This window comes from Haematobia irritans, chromosome 5 (assembly GCF_050003625.1).
Source record: "Haematobia irritans isolate KBUSLIRL chromosome 5, ASM5000362v1, whole genome shotgun sequence".
In the NCBI taxonomy this organism is placed as follows: Eukaryota; Metazoa; Arthropoda; class Insecta; order Diptera; family Muscidae; genus Haematobia; species Haematobia irritans.
In genome coordinates, this window is record NC_134401.1 from 99,857,508 (window position 1) to 99,879,040 (window position 21,533).

At 35.4% G+C, this 21,533-nt stretch overlaps 1 protein-coding gene across 3 annotated transcripts in view; it reads right to left on the bottom strand.

Annotated features, from left to right (window-relative positions):
- The window catches only part of stw (laccase), a 275,331-nt gene that overhangs the window by 90,180 nt on the left and 163,618 nt on the right, over nucleotides 1–21,533 (bottom strand). For all 3 annotated transcript variants that reach the window (XM_075309737.1, XM_075309738.1, XM_075309736.1), the window contains exon 2: nucleotides 6,721–7,183. In XM_075309737.1, coding sequence (XP_075165852.1) covers nucleotides 6,721–7,183 — 463 coding nt within the window. The remainder of the gene's footprint in view (nucleotides 1–6,720; nucleotides 7,184–21,533) is intronic.

Here is a 21,533-nt window from a genome sequence, read left to right on the forward strand (position 1 = left end):
ATCGGATGAAATATGCTTCTCTTAGAGGCTCCACAAGCCCAATTTGCGGATCGGTGTATATGGGGACTATAGATGATTATGGACCGATGTAGGCCAATTTTTGCGTGGTTGTCAGCGGCCATATACTTACACCATGTACCAAATTTAAGCCGGATCGGATGAAATTTGCTTCTCGTAGAGGCTCCGCAATCCAAATCTGAGCGTCGGTTTATATGGGGGCTATACGTAAAAGTGGTCCAATATGGCCCATTTGCAATACCATCCGACCTATGTCGATAAAAACTATTTGTGCCAAGTTTCAAGTCGATAGCTTGTTTCGTTCGGAAGTTAGCGTGATTTCAACAGACGGACGGACGGACGGACATGCTCAGATCGACTCAGAATTTCACCACGACCCCGAATATATATAGTTTATGGGGTCTTAGAGCAATATTTCAATGTGTTGCAAACGGAATGACAAAGTTAATAAAGGGTGATACGGTCAACATTTGGTCAAGGGAAACCCCATGTAAATCGGTGAAATCGTTTATTTAAAAAATCAAATTAAATTTCTTTTTCAAGTTCTATTAGTATAAAATTCAGGAAAAATATTCAGTTAGGCTTTCGCTTTTCCAAATCCGAATTGCCGGGCCTCACGCTTGACATCTGCCATCAGATTTTGTACAGCCACCTTGTCCACCTTCTTCGCCGCAGAAAGCCAGTTTGCCTTGAACTGCTGCTCGTCCTTAGCAGTTTTTTTGGTCTTCTTTAGGTTCCGCTTGACAATAGCCCAGTATTTCTCAATTGGGCGGAGCTCTGGCGTGTTGGGAGGGTTCTTGTCCTTGGGAACCACCTGCACGTTGTTGGCGGCGTACCACTCCATGGCCTTTTTACCGTAATCAAACTTCGTCAGCATCGTCGTGTGCAGCCTCCGGGATCGCGCTTTGGCCGTCGTATTTTGTTTATCATCGCGATTTGGAGTCACTACCTTCTTGTAAGTCGATAGTCCTGCTCGTTTTTGGCTCGATGCACGGTTGTAGACGATACACCCAGCTTATTTGCGGCATCTCGGAGAGAGAGGATAGAGTTTCGCTTGAAACTACCGGCAACTCTCTTTGTCGTCTCAGCGGCTTCCGGTTTTCGATTTCCCCCCGATTCAGACTTCCTGGCTGTCGACAAACGTTCCCCAAACACTTTAATTACATTTGTAACGATTGATTTGGCAACTTTTAGCGATTTTGCCAGCTTTGCGTGCGAGTAGCTCGGATTTTCGCGATGCGCGAGCAAAATTTTGATACGCTGCTCTTCTTGCTTGGACGGCATTGTGACAACTGAAGAGTGAATTCCAAAATCAAAATAGGAGCAACATTCTACACACACACCTTCAAAATGAGGGGTGTTCAGGTTTTTTTAAATGAAAAATTGAAAGAAATACGTCAAGTTTATATTGACCAAATTTTGACCATATCACCCTTTATACCTCCCATCCTATGGTGGAGGGTATAAAAACCATCGCCAAAAAAGCAGTGAAAATATTCTTTTTGGATCCGGAAGTGGTGCAAAATTGACGCAGAAGATGGCACATTTCGGAAATGAAAATGGATACGGAAGTGGTACAAAATTAGCTCAGAAGCAAGGAATTTTACATGGGGTTGCCATATTCACTTTAGTTTTTCAGATGTGATGCTATTTCAGTACTTCGGATTTCATTTCAGAAAATTAGGGAAAACTTAGAAATATAAAATTTTTCTTACATGCTTCGACTTTTATCTCTAAGTAAGGATTTTTTGAATAATACTAACCAATATATTTATTCAAATTCTGCCAAGAAATGGATGGGTACACATTTCATATATTTTTGGAAATTTCTTTTATCTTATTTAGTAAAATTTAGAAAATTAGAATTTACTTATAAAACTACGTAACACAAAGGCTTTTTATATATCAATTACAATAAGTCCATCTCTAGAAGAGCATTTTCGGATGTATTTAAAAATAATATCTTAGGGAGAACTTCAACCTTTTTTGCTGGGATGTTTAGCAACTAATATATTGTTATACATATTGTAAATTATAATTGGCAATATACATTATTATACCTCCATCGTATGGTGAGTTTTTTCTTGTTTTCTTTGATTTTTATTTAAACAACACTTTACAAGGAAATAAAGATTTTACAATCCATTGAGTTTTTTCCTAGTTTTTGCCTTTTACCTGTCAGATAATTACTGACGGACCAACACGAAGGGACAGCTAAAGTAAACAAGAAATAAACTATTGTTGCACGGCTTTTTTATATGAATGAATTAGCATACAAATATGTATCATTTTGGGAAATTTATTTTTACCATTGGTAATATGCATAGAGTTTATGGAAAATGTGAAGGGGAGAATGAGGAAAGTTCAGATAATTGTAATTATTAAAATAAGAGATTGGTAATTAAACATTATTTTGGTTTAAATTTTTTACCTTTGGTACCGGATAGAATATTCAGTACCAAAGGTAAAACAATCTCTGGATCCAAGTAAACTTTTTTTGAGTGCACCTTAAGAAGTGATGCAAATTCAGTGCAAATGCTGGACATCTATCCTATGACAAGCCCATGTTAAATTCATCACATTTGCACTACTTTTTGAGCGACGCTTTTTTGCGGGGGAAGCGAGTAACACAATTCCTGGTGGAACGCTGGGAAATTACATGAGGTCACAAAACGTGAACTTTTTAACAGATTGCCCGACAATAGCAGACATTAGGGTCCGATTGTGAACCATATTGGAACCGCGTCATATGGGTACAGGCATATGTCGGAATAAGAGGAAACGTAAAGCTCATGGAGTTAACGAGGGCCGAGTTGGATGAATGGGCACTAGATAGGGTCACGGCCTAAAGGAAAAAAAGTTGATGCGGTCACCTCCCAGTTTTGTTGCATATTCGAAGACAATTTCAGAACACCAAAACTTCTTTTTTCCGTGCACCCTACGACCCCCCGAAAGCGAAAGTGATTGTTAGAATTTTAAAACAGTAGGCTCTCAAATTGTTCTAGCAAAAACACATGCACTTTGCATAACGCAGAAAATGCCGTAGTGCAAACAACGAGTATGTATACAAAGGTACCGTTAGAAATTTACAGATAAACAGGTTTTGTGTTCTACATGCCTTATAAATTAATTTCGTAGATGTGATTAACGATGTGCATGTGGTTTCGATCGGACATCATGACAACACAGCAAAAACACTATTTGGTAGTGTGTAGGATGACCTATTGACTTTTTAAAATCTCTGTAACTTTTTTGTTTATGAATATAAGTAAATACCTCAAAAGCAAAAGTTTCATATTTTGTTAAGATCTTTATAATGGTTATCAGAAATGGGCATCATAAGGGTATACGAAGCGAAATAAAAAAATTAAAAATCAAATTTGACGTCGGAGTCAAAAATGGCCAATGCACGAAATATAGTCCCTGATCAACCACGAACAACAACACAACACGACACAGCACAATAAATTGTATTTCGGGGGGTCGTAAGGTGCACGAAAAAAAAATTGGTGTTCTGAAATTGTCTTCGAATATGCTACAAAACTGGGGGGTGACCGCATCTAATGGGCACGGGATATATATGAGGAGATGTGGACCAATGCAACACTGAAAAAAAGCATGCCCGGTGGCAAAGATTTTGTCTTTACTTAAAAAATTTTGGTATTGATTCCGAGCCAATGAAGCGGAGAATACAAGTAAGGATACTTTTAAGACACAATTCTCTTTTAAATTTGGGTGTGGTGTACTTGCTTCTAGCTTTTTCAGCTTTTTTCTTCATATGCTCACAAAGTCCTTTAAAAACGAGTTAACGACAACTTTATTTTCCAAATACAGACTCGACTTCCAGTAGAAATTATGCTATGTTTCAAGTAAAAAACGCCTTTAAAATAAAGTGTTGAAAAACATGTCCTATATTTGAACGGTTTTTTGCTTTGTAGTCAAAATGCAAAAAGACAACTAATTTAAAGACAATTTCATTAAATTTAAAGAATTTTTCTGAATTATTAAAGTCAAGTTGACCTTAGCCCAAACATTTTTTCTTTCATGTTATGATACCCATTTTTAAGTGAAATCACTTAATTATAAGGAAAATATGACTACATTGAAAAGTTTATCGACTTTTGGAAAAGGAATACAACTTTATATTAGAGAAAGGCGTCTTCTATGCTAAGCAAAATTTGCATTCGTATTTTAAAGACATAAAATCTTTGACCTCACGACAATATTTATTTTTAGTGAACGATCGGAAGAACGACGAAAATACTATGGGGCGACTCAGACAAAAAAGTCTGGAAAACAACGACGGTCAGGAAGGCTATGTGACCGGGCACCTTGAATTGAAAGCCCAATTAAATGGCCTGCTGTACTTTTTCAATTCGAAGTGCCCGGTCACATAGCCCTCCTGACCGTCGTTGTTTTCCAGACTTTTTTTTTAAATTTCCTGATTGTAACAACGCTTTGTGGAAATCTCAAAATGTGGACTACAATTTAGTTCATTTTTCGCACGATGTGGTTCAGTCTTCCTATAAAACAGTTTGTTTTTTTCGAACGGCGTTCCACATTGCAGTGAAACCACTTACAGAAGCTTTGAAACCCTCAGAAATGTCACCAGCATTACTGAGGTGGGATAATCCACCGCTGAAAAACTTGTTTTGGTGTTCGGTCGAAGCAGGAATCGAACCCACGACCATGTGTATGCAAGGCGGTCATGCTAACCATTGCACTACGGTGGCTCCCGTCTTTTATGTTAATTCCTTATGAAAATTACATAAAGGGTGGTTAAATTGTAAGGGCCGATGTTGAATGTGAACCACACCTAAACGCCAAGTTTTTTTTCCGAATTTTATTTGACATTTCTCTATTTCAGGCTTACTCAATTTGAACCAGTTATGAGGCACATTTTCACCTCAGTGTATTCGTCAATAAAAAGAATTGTCGCATTTGGGCGAATGAGAATCCAAGAGTGATTGTCGAAAAACCAATGCACCCACAAAGAATGACTGTTTGGTGCGGTTCATCGGCTGGCGGCATCATCGGGCCGTATTTTTTCCAAAATGAGGCCGGTCAGGCAGTTACTGTGAATGGTGTTCCCTATCGTGAGAAGATAACGAATTTTTTATGGCCCGAATTGGAAAATAAAGGGTGATACGGTCAAAATTTGGTCAAGGGAAAACGTGTGTAAATCGGTGAAATCGTTTATTTAAAAAATCAAGTTAAATTTCTTTTTCAAGTTCAATTAGTATAAAATTCGGGAAAAATATTCAGTTAGGCTTTCGCTTTTCCAAATCCGAATTGCCGGGCCTCACGCTTGACACCTGCCATCAGATTTTGTACAGCCACCTTGTCCACCTTCGTCGCCGCAGAAAGCCAGTTTGCCTTGAACTGCTGCTCGTCCTTAGCAGTTTTTTTGTCTTCTTTAGGTTCCGCTTGACAATAGCCCAGTATTTCTCAATTGGGCGGAGCTCGGGCGTGTTGGGAGGGTTCTTGTCCTTGGGAACATCCTGCACGTTGTTGGCGACGTACCACTCCATGGCCTTTTTACCATAATGGCAAGATGCCAAATCCGGCCAAAACAGTACGGAACAACCGTGTTTCTTCAGGAAAGGCAGCAGACGTTTATTCAAACACTCTTTCACATAAATTTCTTGGTTGACAGTCCCGGAAGCTATGAAAATGCTGCTTTTCAAGCCACAGGTACAGATGGCTTGCCAAACCAGATATTTCTTTGCGAACTTTGACAGTTTTATGTGCTTGGAAATATCTGCTACGTTTCCCCTTCCTTTACATTTACATTTGTAACGGTTGATTTGGCAACTTTTAGCGATTTTGCCAGCTTTGCGTGCGAGTAGCTCGGATTTTCGCGATGCGCGAGCAAAATTTTGATACGCTGCTCTTCTTGCTTGGACGGCATTTCGACAACTGAAGAGTGAATTCCAAAATCAAAATAGGAGCAACATTCTACACACACACACCTTCAAAATGAGGTGTGTTCAGGTTTTTTAAATGCAAAATTGAAAGAAATACGTCAATTTTATATTGACCAAATTTTTACCGTATCACCCTTTATGGATGTGGACGATATGTGGTTTCAGCAGGACAGTGCCACTTGCCACACAGCTAACGAAACAATGGCTTTTTTGCGCAACAAATTCAATGGCCGTGTTATTCACGTAATGGCGATGTCAATTGGCCGCCAAAATCATGTGATTTGACACCGTTGGACTGTTTTCTTTGAGGTTATTTGAAAGAAAAGGTGTACGTCGATAAGCCAGCAACAATTCAAAAGCTAAAGGATGAGATAATTCGGCACATCCATTATGCCTCAGCGTCATCGAAAATTTGGATGAAGGTGTGCCACGCATGGTCGCGGCGCCCATTTGGCCGATATTTTGTTCCATACATAATTGAGTAATACCAATATATCATAATAAAATAAAATTACAATAATTTCCTAAATAGTTTGTGTTTTATTCAAAATCAACATCGGCCCTTGAAATTTTAACTACAATTTACGAGAATTATTCTTCCAAAATTGGAGCATTTTTTCCACCACTGTGTATCATCTTTTCGTATAACTTCAATGTTCAACTTGCTTGAATTCGTAAGACTTAAATGTTTTCAATAAATTTTCAATTAAAAAAAATCCATTGGCATTCCATTTATTTCTCAAATAGTTTATTAGAAATATTCGTTAATACTTACGCTCCCAAAACGGTATAGTATTCCAGAGTAAAGTGATAATAACAAATTCTTGGTGGTTCACCCTCACGACAAGCACGAGCACACTCATCGGGAGCCGAAAGTGCAGGATTACGTCTTAATTCCGCTGTGGCACTGGTTGAAAAATCTAAATGTCTAAATGGTGACTTGGGATTTGGATCGACCACTGTACCACGGGTATCAGTGGGATAATGGGCACCTGAGGGGAAGGTACCTCTCGAATTCAAAAATCCACTGCCACTGACTACAGCAGGTTGACGACCGGCTCCACTGCCCAAACTATTACCGGTCAAGGGAACGGGTCGTGATTGTTTACTGCTAAGTGAAGGATGTGTTTGGACAATACCATGAGTGGCCGAAAAGAATGGTGATTCGAAGGGTGTGCTTGGTGTGACTACATGAGATTGCCAAAATGAACCGGCTGGTGTTTGATCCGATGGTTTATCTGAAAATAAATGAAATAAAAAAAAAAAAACAAAAGAAGGTTAGATTTTCTTGAGTGCTATTGTTTGTCTATGCTCGATTCTTGTGAGTTACTAAGATAGATTGGCTTTTAAGTATTTTGGGTTTAATTGTAGCAAAGGTGTTAAATGTTGATTTGCTATTGATTAACATTTTTTTTTTGAATTTTTTGCTATTGTTGTTTTCTTTGCTTTTTTGTAATAAATCTTGTTTTAGTTGTTATTTGAATTACATGTAGAAAAAAGTTTTGCTTAAGAATTGCGCAAATTTCTTGATTTAGAGCAGAAAATTAAATGTCGAAAATGCACATTTATTACCTTGATTTCAATGGATATCTATCGATTCGATGTCGATTTAAGTACTACTTAAACTAATGCATTGCTAAGCTCAATTGAATGAAGAGACGTAGACGTAGCAAAAACCAAAAAAAAAAAAAAACTTAAATCAAGCACCAAAATAGTATCGAATTATGATTTTTCTCTATTCTCTATTAAATTATTAGTTAATTACAAATGAAAATCACTTTAACTATTTCGAGTCCATAACTTTAGGTTGGGTTTGGCTATCGAATTCTGTAAAAGGTTTCTTCGAACGACTTTTCATAATGGCATAGCTTTTGTTTATTATCACAACTGTCAGTTTGTTTGTAATGGAGTTTAATGTCGTTTTTTGTTTTTTAGTACAAGCTGTAATTTAAATTTTACTGATTACTATCTAGTTGAGTTGAGTTGTTTTTTTATTTTAATTAAATTAATTTGGTGTTAAAAGTATACAATAACTGGAAAAGGGCGGATTTTGGTTAAATTTAATGTTTTGTTTTTTACAAAAATGCATTTTGAAAAAGTGGCGATATATTTTTTTTACATAGCTAGCCTCTTCTTGAACTCGATACACTATGTCCAGCAATGGTTCAAATTTTGGAATAGGTCTGAAAAAAAAACTTTTCTAGACGACTGAAAAATAATCCTGCACTGAAACAATATTGTCGTGAGGTCAAAGATTTCATGTCTTTAAAATACCAATGCAAATTTTGCTTAGCATAGAAGACGCATTTCTATAATATAAAGTTTTTTTCCTTGTCTAAAAGTCGACAAACTTTTCAATGAAGTCGTATTGTCGTTATAATTAAGTGATTTGACTTAGAAATGAGTATCATAACATGAAAGAAAAAATTGTTGGGCTAAGGTCAAGTTGACTTTCATAATTCAAAAAAATTCTTTAAAATTAATGAAATTGTCTTTAAGTTTCTTGTCTTTTTGCATCTTGACTACAAAGCAAAAAATCGTTCAAATATAGGAAATGTTTCTCAACACTTTATTTTAAAGACGTTTCTTACTTGAAACATAGCATAATTTCTACTGGAAGTCGAGTCTGAATTTGGAAAATAAAAAAATAAAGTCCTTTAAAAACGAGTGAACGCTTTTAAAGGACTTTGATAGAATATGAAGAAAAAAAGCTGAAAAAACGAAAAATTAAAATTTGCTTCCTAGAAGCAAGTACACAAAACCCAAATTTAAAAGAGAATTGTGTCGTAAAAGTGTCCTTACTTGTATTCTCCGCTTATTTGGCTAGGAATCAATACCAACATTTTTAGAGTAAAGACAAAATCTTTGGAACCGGGCATGTTTTTTTTTTTCAGTGTGCATGGTGGCTATGATCTTCTCATTCGAGTGATATTTCTGCCCAGGGAGTAATACGGAGCCAAACGAATAAGACTCAGGAAGAAACATATTTATTCGCTGAACGGGTCGGTTTACGAGCTGAAGGAGCAAAGAATGGTACTAAGGATATATATTAGAGATGCAATACACTTTCAAGTTGAAGCTCTGCGTGCTTACTACAGGATAAGAAATTTTCATCTGTTTATTTTTTCATGATGTTACGTTAAAGTTTTACATAAATATTTTAATCGCAAATTCAAATTGACGTCATGTCAAAATTTTTTCATGTTTCAATTAATTTATTTTTATGTTTTATATCTTTTTGGACAATCTGCAAAAATTCGTCGAATTTAAGAAAGATTTCTATAATACTAGAGAAGTAATTTGTGAGAACCAAGCTGACCGGAGTTTAAAATAATTTTATGTTATGTAAAGGTAGCCACTTAAAGTCGAAATGTTTAACTGTAATGACAAAACTTCTTCACCGAAAAAAATCCATAGTTAATCTAACGCTAAATTTAACTTATTTTTTATTGAAGAAAAAAAAAACATTATTAGCTTGTAGTTAAATTTTATTATTTTTTCTCGAAATTTTCCATAGCTTAATTAAATCTTACTATTTTAAGTATGTCTCAAATATTTTATGAAATAAACGTGGGTATAAAGTTCAATGACCCTAATCATAAATTCAATATGAACTAATATGCGATTCTCAAAAATAGTAAAAATTAACTACAATATGGTTAAAATGTTCATGATTTGACGACAATGATTTTTTCCTTAATTTCATGTAATTTTTTTCTGATATGAGAAGGTGTAATTTATTTTCAATGTTTTATATCTTTATGGACAATTTACAAGATTGTCCAATATATTTATGGAAAATTTACAAAAATTCGTGGAATTTAAGAAAGATTTCTATAATACTAGAGAAGTGATTTATTAGAGCCCAGTTGACTTGGGTTCAATTTTTATACCCTGCTCCACACTGTGGAACAGGGTATTATAAGTTAGTGCATATGTTTGCAACACCCAGAAGGAGACGAGATAGACACATGGTGTCTTTGGCAAAAATGCTCAGGGTGGGCTCCTGAGTCGATATAGCCATGTCCGTCAGTCCGTCTGTCCGTGAACACATTTTTGTAATCAAAGTCTAGGTCGCAGTTTTAGTCCAATCGACTTCAAATTTGGCACAAGTATGTGTTTTGGCTCAGAATAGATCCCTATTGATTTTGGAAGAAATCGGTTCAGATTTAGATATAGCTCCCATATATATATTTCGCCCGATATGGACTTATATGGCCCCAGAAGCCAGAGTTTTACCCTAATTTGCTTCAAATTTTGCACAAGAAGAACAATTAGTACTATAGTCAAGTGTGCCAAATTTTATTGAAATCGGTTCAGATTTAGATATAGCTCCCATATATATCTTTCGCCCGATATGGACTAATACTGTCCCAGAAGCCAGAATTTTACCCCAATTTGGTTGAAATTTTGCAAAGCGAGTAGAATTAGCATTGTAGCTATGCGTGCCAAATTTGGTTGAAATCGGTTCAGATTTAGATATAGCTCCCATATATAGCTTTCGCCCGATTTACACTCATATGACCACAGAGGCCAATTTTTTGCTCCGATTTTGTTGAAATTTTGCACAGGGAGTAGAATTAGTATTGTTGCTATGCGTGCCAAATTTGGTTGAAATTGGTTCAGATTTAGATATAGCTCCAATATATAGCTTTCGGCCGATTTACACTCATATGACCACAGAGGCCAATTTTTTGCTCCGATTTAGTTGAAATTTTGCACAGGGAGTAGAATTAGCATTGTAGCTATGCGTGCCAAATTTGGTTGAAATCGGTTCAGATTTAGATATATCTCCCATATATAGCTTTCGCCCGATTTACACTTATATGACCACAGAGGTCATATATATGTTTTTCTGATTTCGACAAAAATGGTCAAAATACCAACATTTTCCTTGTAAAATCGCCACTGCTTAGTCGAAAAGTTGTAAAAATTACTCTAATTTTCCTAAACTTCTAATACATATATATCGAGCGATAAATCATAAATAAACTTTTGCGAAGTTTCCTTAAAATTGCTTCAGATTTAAATGTTTCCCATAGTTTTTTACTAACATTGTGTTCCACCCTAGTGCATTAGCCGACTTAAATTTTGAGTCTATAGATTTTGTAGAAGTCTATCAAATTCTGTCCAGATCGATTGATATTTAAATGTATGTATTTGGGACAAACTTTTATATGACGGATGTGATATGGTATTGACGGATGTGATATGGTATCGAAAATTAAGACCTACAAAGTGGTGCAGGGTATTATATAGTCGGCCCCGCCCGACTTTAGACTTTCCTTACTTGTTTCTTCTATGAGAGGGTATAATTACTTGAGTTCTAGTTAAAAAGTATATCAGGTCATTTTACTTTTTTTTTGTATTCAATGAAAACTTCATTGACCATAGGTCAAGTAAAAAACAAAACTAATCCAATTAATTTTTATTGAAATTTCTTCAATCATAGAAATGATAGTAGCAATCAATAAAGTCAATTAAAAATTAGTTTTTTTCCAAATTAAAAAAAATAATTGACACAATAAATTTTTGTGATTTAAACAATTTGTTGAATAAATTAAATTTATAATTGATTTTTTTTTTTTTTTTTAAATTAAATTAAAACTTCAATTCGAGAAATAATTGTGCTAATATTTTCTGTGTATGCAAAACTCTCTTTTGTGTTTTAAGGGTAAGAAGATTTTGAGATTTTTATGTTGTTGAATTAAAAAAAAATATATAATTTTTTTTTCATTTAATATGACTATTTTTAATAAAATGATTTTTTAACAATCAATTAAAAAGTAAATTAAACCAAATAAGTTTTTATCAGAAGACGAACCCAATTAAAAAAATTCAATTTCTTCATTAATTAAAATTTATTATGTCATGTATATTATCACCATAGAATGGTGATAATAACTTTGTCATTCCGTTTGTAACACATCGAAATATCGATTTCCGACTATTTAAGGTATATATATATATATATATATATATATATATATATATATATATATATATATATATATATATATATATATATATATATATATATATATATATATATATATATATATATATATATATATATATATATATATATATATTCTTGATCAGGGAGAAATTCTAAGATGATAAAACCATGTCCGTCTGACTGTCTGTTGTAATCACGCTACAGTCTTCAATAATGAAGCAATCGTGCGGAAATTTTGCGCAAACTCGTCTTTTTACTGCAGTCAGGTCATGTTCGAAAATGGGCTATATCGGTCCAGGTTTTGACATAGTCCCCATATAAACCAACCTCCCGATTTGGGGTTTTGGTCTTATAGAAACCGTAGTTTTTATCCAATTTGCCTGAAATTAGTAGTCTAGCGGTATTTTGGGACCATAAAGAGGTGTGCCAAAAACTGTGAGTATCGGCTCATATTTTGGTATAGCCCCCATATAGACCGATTTCCCGATTTTACTTCTTGTACTTATAGAAACCGTAGTTTTCATCCAATTTCCCTGAAATTGGAAATCTAGAGGTATTTTCGGACCATAAAGAGGTGTGCCAAAAATGGTGAGTATCGGTTCATGTTTTGGTATAGCCCCCATATAGACCGATCTCCCGATTTTACATCTTGGGCTTCTAGAATCCGAAGTTTGTATCCAATTTGCCTGAAATTGGAAATCTAGACGTATTTTCGGACCATAAAGAGGTGTGCCGAAAACAGTGAGTACCGGTTCATGTTTTAGTATAGCCCCTATAAGAACGATCTCCCGATTTAACGCCTTGGGTTTCTAGAAACAGTAGTATTTATCTGATTTGCCTGAAATTTTAAATATTCTGGTATTTTAGGCTCACAAAAACGTCTATCGGATTTAGATTTTATCGGTCCATTTGGTAAGGCCTCCATATAGACCGATTTCACTTTACCCTAATTTGATTAACATTTTGCACAAGAAGAACAATTAGTACTATAGTCAAGTGTGCCAAATTTTATTGAAATCGGTTCAGATTTAGATATAGCTCCCATATGTAGCTTTCGCCCGATTTACACTCATATGACCACCGAGGCTAATATTTAACTCAAATTTAGTTGAAATTTTGCACAGGGAGTAGAATTAGTATTGTAGCTATACGTGCCAAATTTGGTTGAAATCGGTTCAGATTTAAATATAGCTCCTATATATATGTTTTTCTGATTTCGACAAAAATGGTCAAAATACCAACATTTTCCTTGTAAAATTGCCACTGCTTAGTCGAAAAGTTGTAAAAATGACTCTAATTTTCCTAAACTTCTACTACATATATATCGAGCGATAAATCATAAATAAACTTTTGCGAAGTTTCCTTAAAATTGCTTCAGATTTAAATGTTTCCCATATTTTTATACCCTCCACCATAGGATGGGGGGTACATTAACTTTGTCATTCCGTTTGTAACACATCGAAATATTGTTTTAAGACCCCATAAAGTATATATATTCTGGGTCGTGGTGAAATTCTGAGTCGATCTGAGCATGTCCGTCCGTCCGTCCGTCTGTTGAAATCACGCTAACTTCCGAACGAAACAAGCTATCGACTTGAAACTTGGCACAAGTAGTTGTTATTGATGTAGGTCAGATGGTATTGCAAATGGGCCATATCGGTCTACTTTTACGTATAGCCCCCATTAAACGGACCCCCAAATTTGGCTTGCGAGGCCTATAAGAGAAGCAAATTTCATCCGATTCGGCTGAAATTTGGTACATGGTGTTAGTATATGGTCTCTAACAACCATGCAAAAATTGGTTCACATCGGTCTATAATTATATATAGCCCCCATATAAACCGATCCCCCGGTTTGGCTTGCGGAGCCTCTAAAAGAAGCAAATTTCATCCGATCCGGCTGAAATTTGGTACATGATGTTAGTATATGGTCTCTAAGAACCATGCAAAAACTGGTCCACATCGGTCCATAATTATATATAGCCCCCATATAAACCGATTACCAGATTTGACCTCCGGAGCCTCTTGGAAGACCAAAATTTATCTGATTCATTTGAAATTTGGTACGTGATGTTAATATATGGCCTCAAACACCCGTGCAAAAATTGGTCGATATCGGCCTATAATTATATATAGGCCCCATATAAACCGATCCCCAGATTTGACCTCCGGAGCACCTTGGAAGAGCAAAATTCTTCCCATTCGGTTGAAATTTGGTACATGATGTTAGTATAGGGTATCCAACAACCATGCAGGAATTGGTTCCTATCAGTCCATAATTATATATAGCTCCCATATAAACCGATCCCCAGATTTGACCTCCGGTGCCTTTTGGAGAAGCAAAATTCATCCGATCTGGTTGAAATTTGGTACGTGGTGGTAGTATATGATATTTAACAACCATGTGAGTTGAAATTTGTGGATGACAGTCTTTCGTAGAAGTGTCTACGCAATCCATGGTGGAGGGTACATAAGTTTCGGCCTGGCCGAACTTACGGCCGTATATACTTGTTTTTACTAACATTGTGTTCCACCCTAGTGCATTAGCCGACTTAAATTTTGAGTCTATAGATTTTGTAGAAGTCTATCAAATTCTGTCCAGATCGAGTGATATTTAAATGTATGTATTAAGGACAAACCTTTATATATAGCCCCCAACACATTTGACGGATGTGATATGGTATCGAAAATTTAGATCTACAAAGTGGTGCAGGGTATAATATAGTTGGCCCCGCCAGACTTTAGACTTTCCTTACTTGTTTTAGCTACACTTTTTGCTGGGATTTTTTAAGCTTCAATAAACTTTCTAATTGGAAACGTTATGGTGATATTTTTGCTGTTTGGCCAAGATATACTCATTAAAATTTTCTTAAAATTTCGAACAATATGGGATTTTTCATAAAACCTCTTAAATGTGCCAAAAGGAACTATCTGACGAGTGGGGATCATATATTTCGATCCTTTCAGTTTTTGTTATTTTCTATTTGTTTGAATTTTTGTGGTTATTGTTTTATACAGTTTTAGCTATGGTTGGGCTGCATCACACAGTATAACCATATTTTTGTTTTCATGGTTTGTTGAGTATCTAATTTGCATTGACAATTTTCCTAGACAACCTGTCAATGTCATGGCTGCATATGAACTCCATGAAACTCTATGTATTTTAATAAATTGTCTTCATAAATATCACGTCATGTGTTTGCAATACACTTGGATAAATCTCAAATCACAATTTGAAAATACTTTCTCAAAATCGGCTTAAATTAATCACAATTTTCTGCCAAATGATGAACATTGATAAATAGTTGGTTTTTGATGGCTTACACTCTAGGCTCATAAAGCCGACAATGATGTTACTAAGGTAGATACCCATATTCATAGGCTTTAATATTTCAGGTATTTTCATTATTATTAAATATCTTAGGGGACATTGACACAGCAATCTCTGTCTCTAGACATCTAAGGTGCATGCATTGTTAACTGAAGTAAAGATTGCATGTTTCGGTGTTTGGTTTAAAATTAATTAAATGAAGTCAACAACAATAGACAGCCTAGACAATAATATTATATCTTTCTTACTTTGTTCGCTGATATATGGTAATTTTTTCTGATTTGATATCTATATTAAAATTATCATAAGTCAAGGTGTAAGTGCGTTTCATTGTAGCTACTAATAAACATTTTAATTAAAAATATCAAGTGTGACATTGGTGTGAAACAGAAGATTTAAGCAACAAACTTGTTGCAGAATGTGGAGATGGTGACAGTTGATTGGAGAAAGCATATTAATTGTTTTCTTGATTGGTATTTAATATTAAATGATGGCGCTTGTACCGGAATTTGTTGTTGTAACAAGACAATGTACGATGCTATTATAATATTGAATAATCTGTTGAAGTTCGTACACATTAATATACATATTTAGTAATAGTGTATTACAGAGTTCAATAACCATCAACGTCAGACTACAATGTATACACACGGCAAAAAAACAGGTTAGTTTTTACCAAAACATTAAATGAAAATTAAGGTGATAAATTTAAATCATTTTTGCTGGATGATAAAGGGACAAAAATCCATGATTGAATGTCAGTTTATTAAAATCCAAAGATTTTTATTTTCACTAAAGGATTTTGGTATTGATTACAATCCTTCTCCAATCCTGTTTGTATAAACAAAAATTTTGTTAGGAATCAATACAGTTTTGAAACTAGATTCAATAAAATAAAAATGCTGATGCAGATCTCATCTATGGAATTCTTCATTTTCTTTTCGCGATTTATTAACAAATAAATGTGAATTTAAAAATCCAAATTATATAATAAAATTAATATTTTTAATTTGTTGTTGTTTTTGATTTCAGCTTAAAACCATGCATTGACTAAACTACAAGTTTAGCTTAACCAACAGAGGAAAAGAATGTTTGTCAAATTTATTTGGGCAAAGCCCTATAGACTGCAAGATGGTGGGATGGACGCACGTTTCGGAATTACCACATTCCTCATCAGCATCCTCTACTTGCAGCAAAACTATCAACCCATTATCAGAATAGTTAAATTAAAAATAACCACATTCCTCATCAGCATCCTCTACTTGCAGCAAAACTATCAACAAATTATCAGAATAAATTCGGGCAGTTCACTAAACCCAAAAGGGAACCACACTTGAATCTTCCGAGAAAAGGTTTTACATGATTGCCGGCTTGTGCCGAAATCCACCATTTTTGTTTGAGTTTTAGAGGAATCATAAACATCTCGTGTAAGTGCAAGAAAATAATTAAATAACGCCTTGATTTGAAATCTGAAATTTGTAGATTTTTACAACCATTATTCAAATGATTAGAAGAAGTAAAATCGGGAAATTTTACTTTCAGTTTCAAGCAATTTTCATGATCAATTCGCCTTCTATACCCTGATGAAGTGAAATCGGTCTTACCGATAAGAACTAAGTCCTTTACAGTATCAGGAAAATTTGGTAAAAACTACGGTTTATATAAGCCGAAGGAGTTAAATTTGGGGGATCAGTATATGTGGGTGCTATGCCAAAATTAAGCACATATAATTATGGTTTTACAGAATCTAGACCTCAAATCGGAGGACTGGTATATAAGGGGGATATATCCCAATATATTCGGAACACCTCTTTATGGCCCTAAAAACTCTAGATTTCAAATTTCAGGCAAATTGGGTAAAAACTACGCTTTCTAGAGGCCCAAGAAATAAACTCGGGAGATCGATCTATATGAGCAATATACCAAAACCGATTTTCGGCACACATATTTGTGGTCATAAAATACCTCCAGATTTCCAATTTCAGACAATTTGGATAGAAAATACAGTTTTTAGACATAAAAATCAGGGGATCAGTATATATGGGGCTATACCAAAACATGGACTGATAAGCACCATTTTCGGTACACCTATATGTGGTCCTAAAATACCTGTAGATTTCCAATTTAAATGGGCTACGGTTTCTAGAAGCCCAAAACCCCAAATAGGGGGATCGGATTATATGGGGGCTATATCAAAGCCTGGACCGATGTAGCCCATCTTCGAACTTGGCCTGTCTGGAAACAAAAAACGAATCTGTGCCAAATTGCAGGACGATTATTGAAAACTGTGAGTGGTTACAACAGACAGACGGACAGACAGACAGACCAACATGCTTATATCGTCTTACAATATCTCCCTGATCAAGAATATATATCTATATATATAAAATTCAATCTATGTTTGTTTATTTGTTTGTTTGTTTGTTTGTTTGTATGTACCGAGTTGGCTCCGAAACGGCTGAACCGATTTACTTGAAACTTTCAGAGATCGTAGGGGGCGTTCATGTGGTGAAAATAGGGTACCTCATTTGTTGACACCTGGTCGCGGAGGGGGACCTCCCCTTTGTCGGACTTTTTGAAAATTGGACCAAAGTTGACCGACTTGGTTGAAATTTTCGTTGAAGATTGGGGTTGGCATCTAGACAAAGATCCGCTACTTCTTATTTCGATATTTGGTGGCGGAGGGGGGCCTCTCCTTTGTTCGACTTTTTTTTTTAAGTACAGTGAAAAAACAAAAATTATCTAAATTATCTGAGATTTACAGAGAACATGTGGTGAGGTTATGGAATTAATATGGGGTACCCGATGATTTCATATGTGGATGGGGAGAGGGACCTCCCCCTTGCCCTACTTTTTGAAACTTGGAACAAAATTATGCGATTTGCTTGAAATTTTCATTGAATGTTGGGGTTGGCATGTAGACAAAAATCCGCTACATTATTTTTCGATATTTGGTCGGGGAGGGAGACCACCCCTTTGCCCAAATTTTTTTTGAAAGTTCAAATAAAACTAAACTCCGCCGACTGAAATTTTACAGAAAAAATGGGTTACGAAATTTATATCAGGTTCCTGATTTTTTAATAAAAATAAAAGGACATAGGGAGACATCCGCTTCTCTTAAGTACATACAGAGAAACAATTAAACTTTACCGAGTTACTTGAAATTTCCAGAGGACTGGGGAGAGATCGTAACCTCCGTCAACCGTAATAGTTGATACCTGATTTTGTGATATTTGGACGGAAGAGAGGCCGCCCCTTTAGGCTTATAATTTGCTTGACATTTTCTGGGACGTTTACAAAAGATACGCTAAATCACTTTTCGATATTTGGTCGGGGAGGAGGTCCTCCTCTAAAACTACAAAAAAATTTAAGTTTTCTTGAAATTTACAAAGGCGGTGGGGGAAGGTTATGAACGAAGAGGCAACCTTCCTTGCCCCACACTTGAAGGAAAGTTTCAAGAATTTTCAGGGAAGGGGGTGTCGATATTGTATCGGGGAAAGTGACGTCCCTTTAAAACAATAGAGCAAAATTTAAACATCTCCGATCTACTTGAAATTTACAGGGACGTGGCAGGAGGTGATTAAATTTATACATAATTTTTAAATTACTATATGATTTTTCGATATCTGGTTGGGGAAGGGGAAAATTGAAATAAACTTTATCGATTTACTTCGATAGAATTTATAGGGACCATTGAGTAGTTGCGAAATTAATATAGGGTACGTGATAGTCCGATATCAGGTCGGAGTGGAGCGAAGGTGGGGAGAGGGTTCCCTTTTGTCCGTTTTTTTTTTTCTTAAGTTGAAAGTAGAGGGTTGTCCGTAAATGGGAACTCGGTACATAATTTTATGATTTTTGTACAGGCTTCTGCCAGACTTCTTTTTAGTAAAGAACTTAAATTTACATGAAATTGGCAGCCAACGTAGAGGGTGCATCATTTTCCAACATTTTAGCAAATGTTAATGTGGTAAAATTTTTTACTACTTTTGCTTTTTCCGATTTATTGGATGGGAAAGAGTAATTCTTTGTATGTTATTATAATATAGTGCTTAATTTTCAGATATGTTGAGGAGAAGGATACCTTTCCTTGACAAACCCCACTTAAAATTCACAAGAAATATAGAAGATTGTCCAACTACTTGAATACAGAACATTATTAAAAAAATTTGGAGGAAAGGGTACACCCTCTCCCGCCGTATTTGTACCTATAAACGAAAAATCAAGTAGTCCGATTTGTTTAAAAGAATTGAAATCTTTTCGAATTTGTTTTCAGCACGAAGGATATAGTTGACTAAGTTAATGCAAAATGTTCTTCCAAATACGCTTCGGAAGGCGCAGCGAAGCGGGCCGGGTTACGATAGTACTTTATATAATCTGAAATCGATATTTCGATGTGTTACAAACGGATTGACAAACTTATTATACGCCCATAACCATTCTATGGTGGTGGTTATAAAAAGGAAAATTTCTTTGAGTTGTGGAAAATTTCGAAAAGAAAAATAATAAAATTTAACTACAAACAAATATTTTTAGTTTTTCAATAAAAATAAATTAAATTTAGCGTTAGTTTAACTACGAAACTTTTTTTCGGTCTAAAGATGACACGTCCTTTTTATTTTCGATTTAATTCCCGATGTTATTTTAAAGTAGATGCTGTAATCTAAATACGTTATAGATACTTTCCATATTGGTAAACACTAAAATACATTTTTATAATCTTCTTTAACAAAAAATACGTAATTTTGAGACCATGTTCTTCCTACTGTATGTTTCTAGTAAATGGAAGTCATTCAAAACTAATTTTAACTAATTGAGGTAGACCTTCAAAATTACAATTTCTTATACATGATGTTAATAAAGGGTGATTCTTTTGAGGTTAGGATTTTCATGCATTAGTATTTGACAGATCACGTGGGATTTCAGACATGGTGTCAAAGAGAAAGATGCTCAGTATGCTTTGACATTTCATCATGAATAGACTTACGATCTGCCACAACGTCGAATTTTCAGTGAATGGGCCCTAGAAAAGTTGGCAGAAAATCCGCTTTTTTATCGACAAATTTTGTTCAGCGATGAGGCTCATTTCTGGTTGAATGGCTACGTAAATAAGCAAAATTGCCGCATTTGGAGTGAAGAGCAACCAGAAGCCGTTCAAGAACTGTCCATGCATCCCGAAAAATGCACTGTTTGGTGTGGTTTGTACGCTGGTGGAATCATTGGACCGTATTTTTTCAAAGATGCTGTTGGACGCAACGTTACGGTGAATGGCGATCGCTATCGTTCGATGCTAACAAACTTTTGTTGCCAAAAATGGAAGAACTGAACTTGGTTGACATGTGGTTTCAACAAGATGGCGCTACATGCCACACAGCTCGCGATTCTATGGCCATTTTGAGGGAAAACTTCGGAGAACAATTCATCTCAAGAAATGGACCGGTAAGTTGGCCACCAAGATCATGCGATTTGACGCCTTTAGACTATTTTTTGTGGGGCTACGTCAAGTCTAAAGTCTACAGAAATAAGCCAGCAACTATTCCAGCTTTGGAAGACAACATTTCCGAAGAAATTCGGGCTATTCCGGCCGAAATGCTCGAAAAAGTTGCCCAAAATTGGACTTTCCGAATGGACCACCTAAGACGCAGCCGCGGTCAACATTTAAATGAAATTATCTTCAAAAAGTAAATGTCATGGACCAATCTAACGTTTCAAATAAAGAACCGATGAGATTTTGCAAATTTTATGCGTTTTTTTAAAAAAAAAAGTTATCAAGCTCTTAACAAATCACCCTTTACAAGAAGAAAAAGAGAAAAAGTTCTTAACATAGTATCAATAGTGAAAGGGTTAAAAATGAAAAAAAAAAGTATATATGGCCGTAAGTTTGGCCAAGCCGAAGTTTATGTACCCTCCACCATGGATTGCGTAGAAACTTCTTCTAAACACTGTTATCCACAATCGAATTACTTGGGTTGCGGTAACGCTTACCGATGGCAAGGTATCTTAAAACCTCCTAACACTGTCTTCTAAATTGTTAGTCCATACGTGGTACATATTAAATTAAACAAGTATATACGGCCGTAAGTTCGGCCAGGCCGAATCTTATGTACCCTCCACCATGGATTGCGTAGAAACTTCTACGAAAGACTGTCATCCACAATCGAATTACTTGGGTTGTGGTATCTTAAAAATTTCTTAACATCGTTTTCTAATTGTGAGTTAGTCCATACGTGGTATATATTAGACAAAAAAATTATGTAAAGGTAAGTCTACAAATAATTACGAATCAATATGGACTTTTGCAC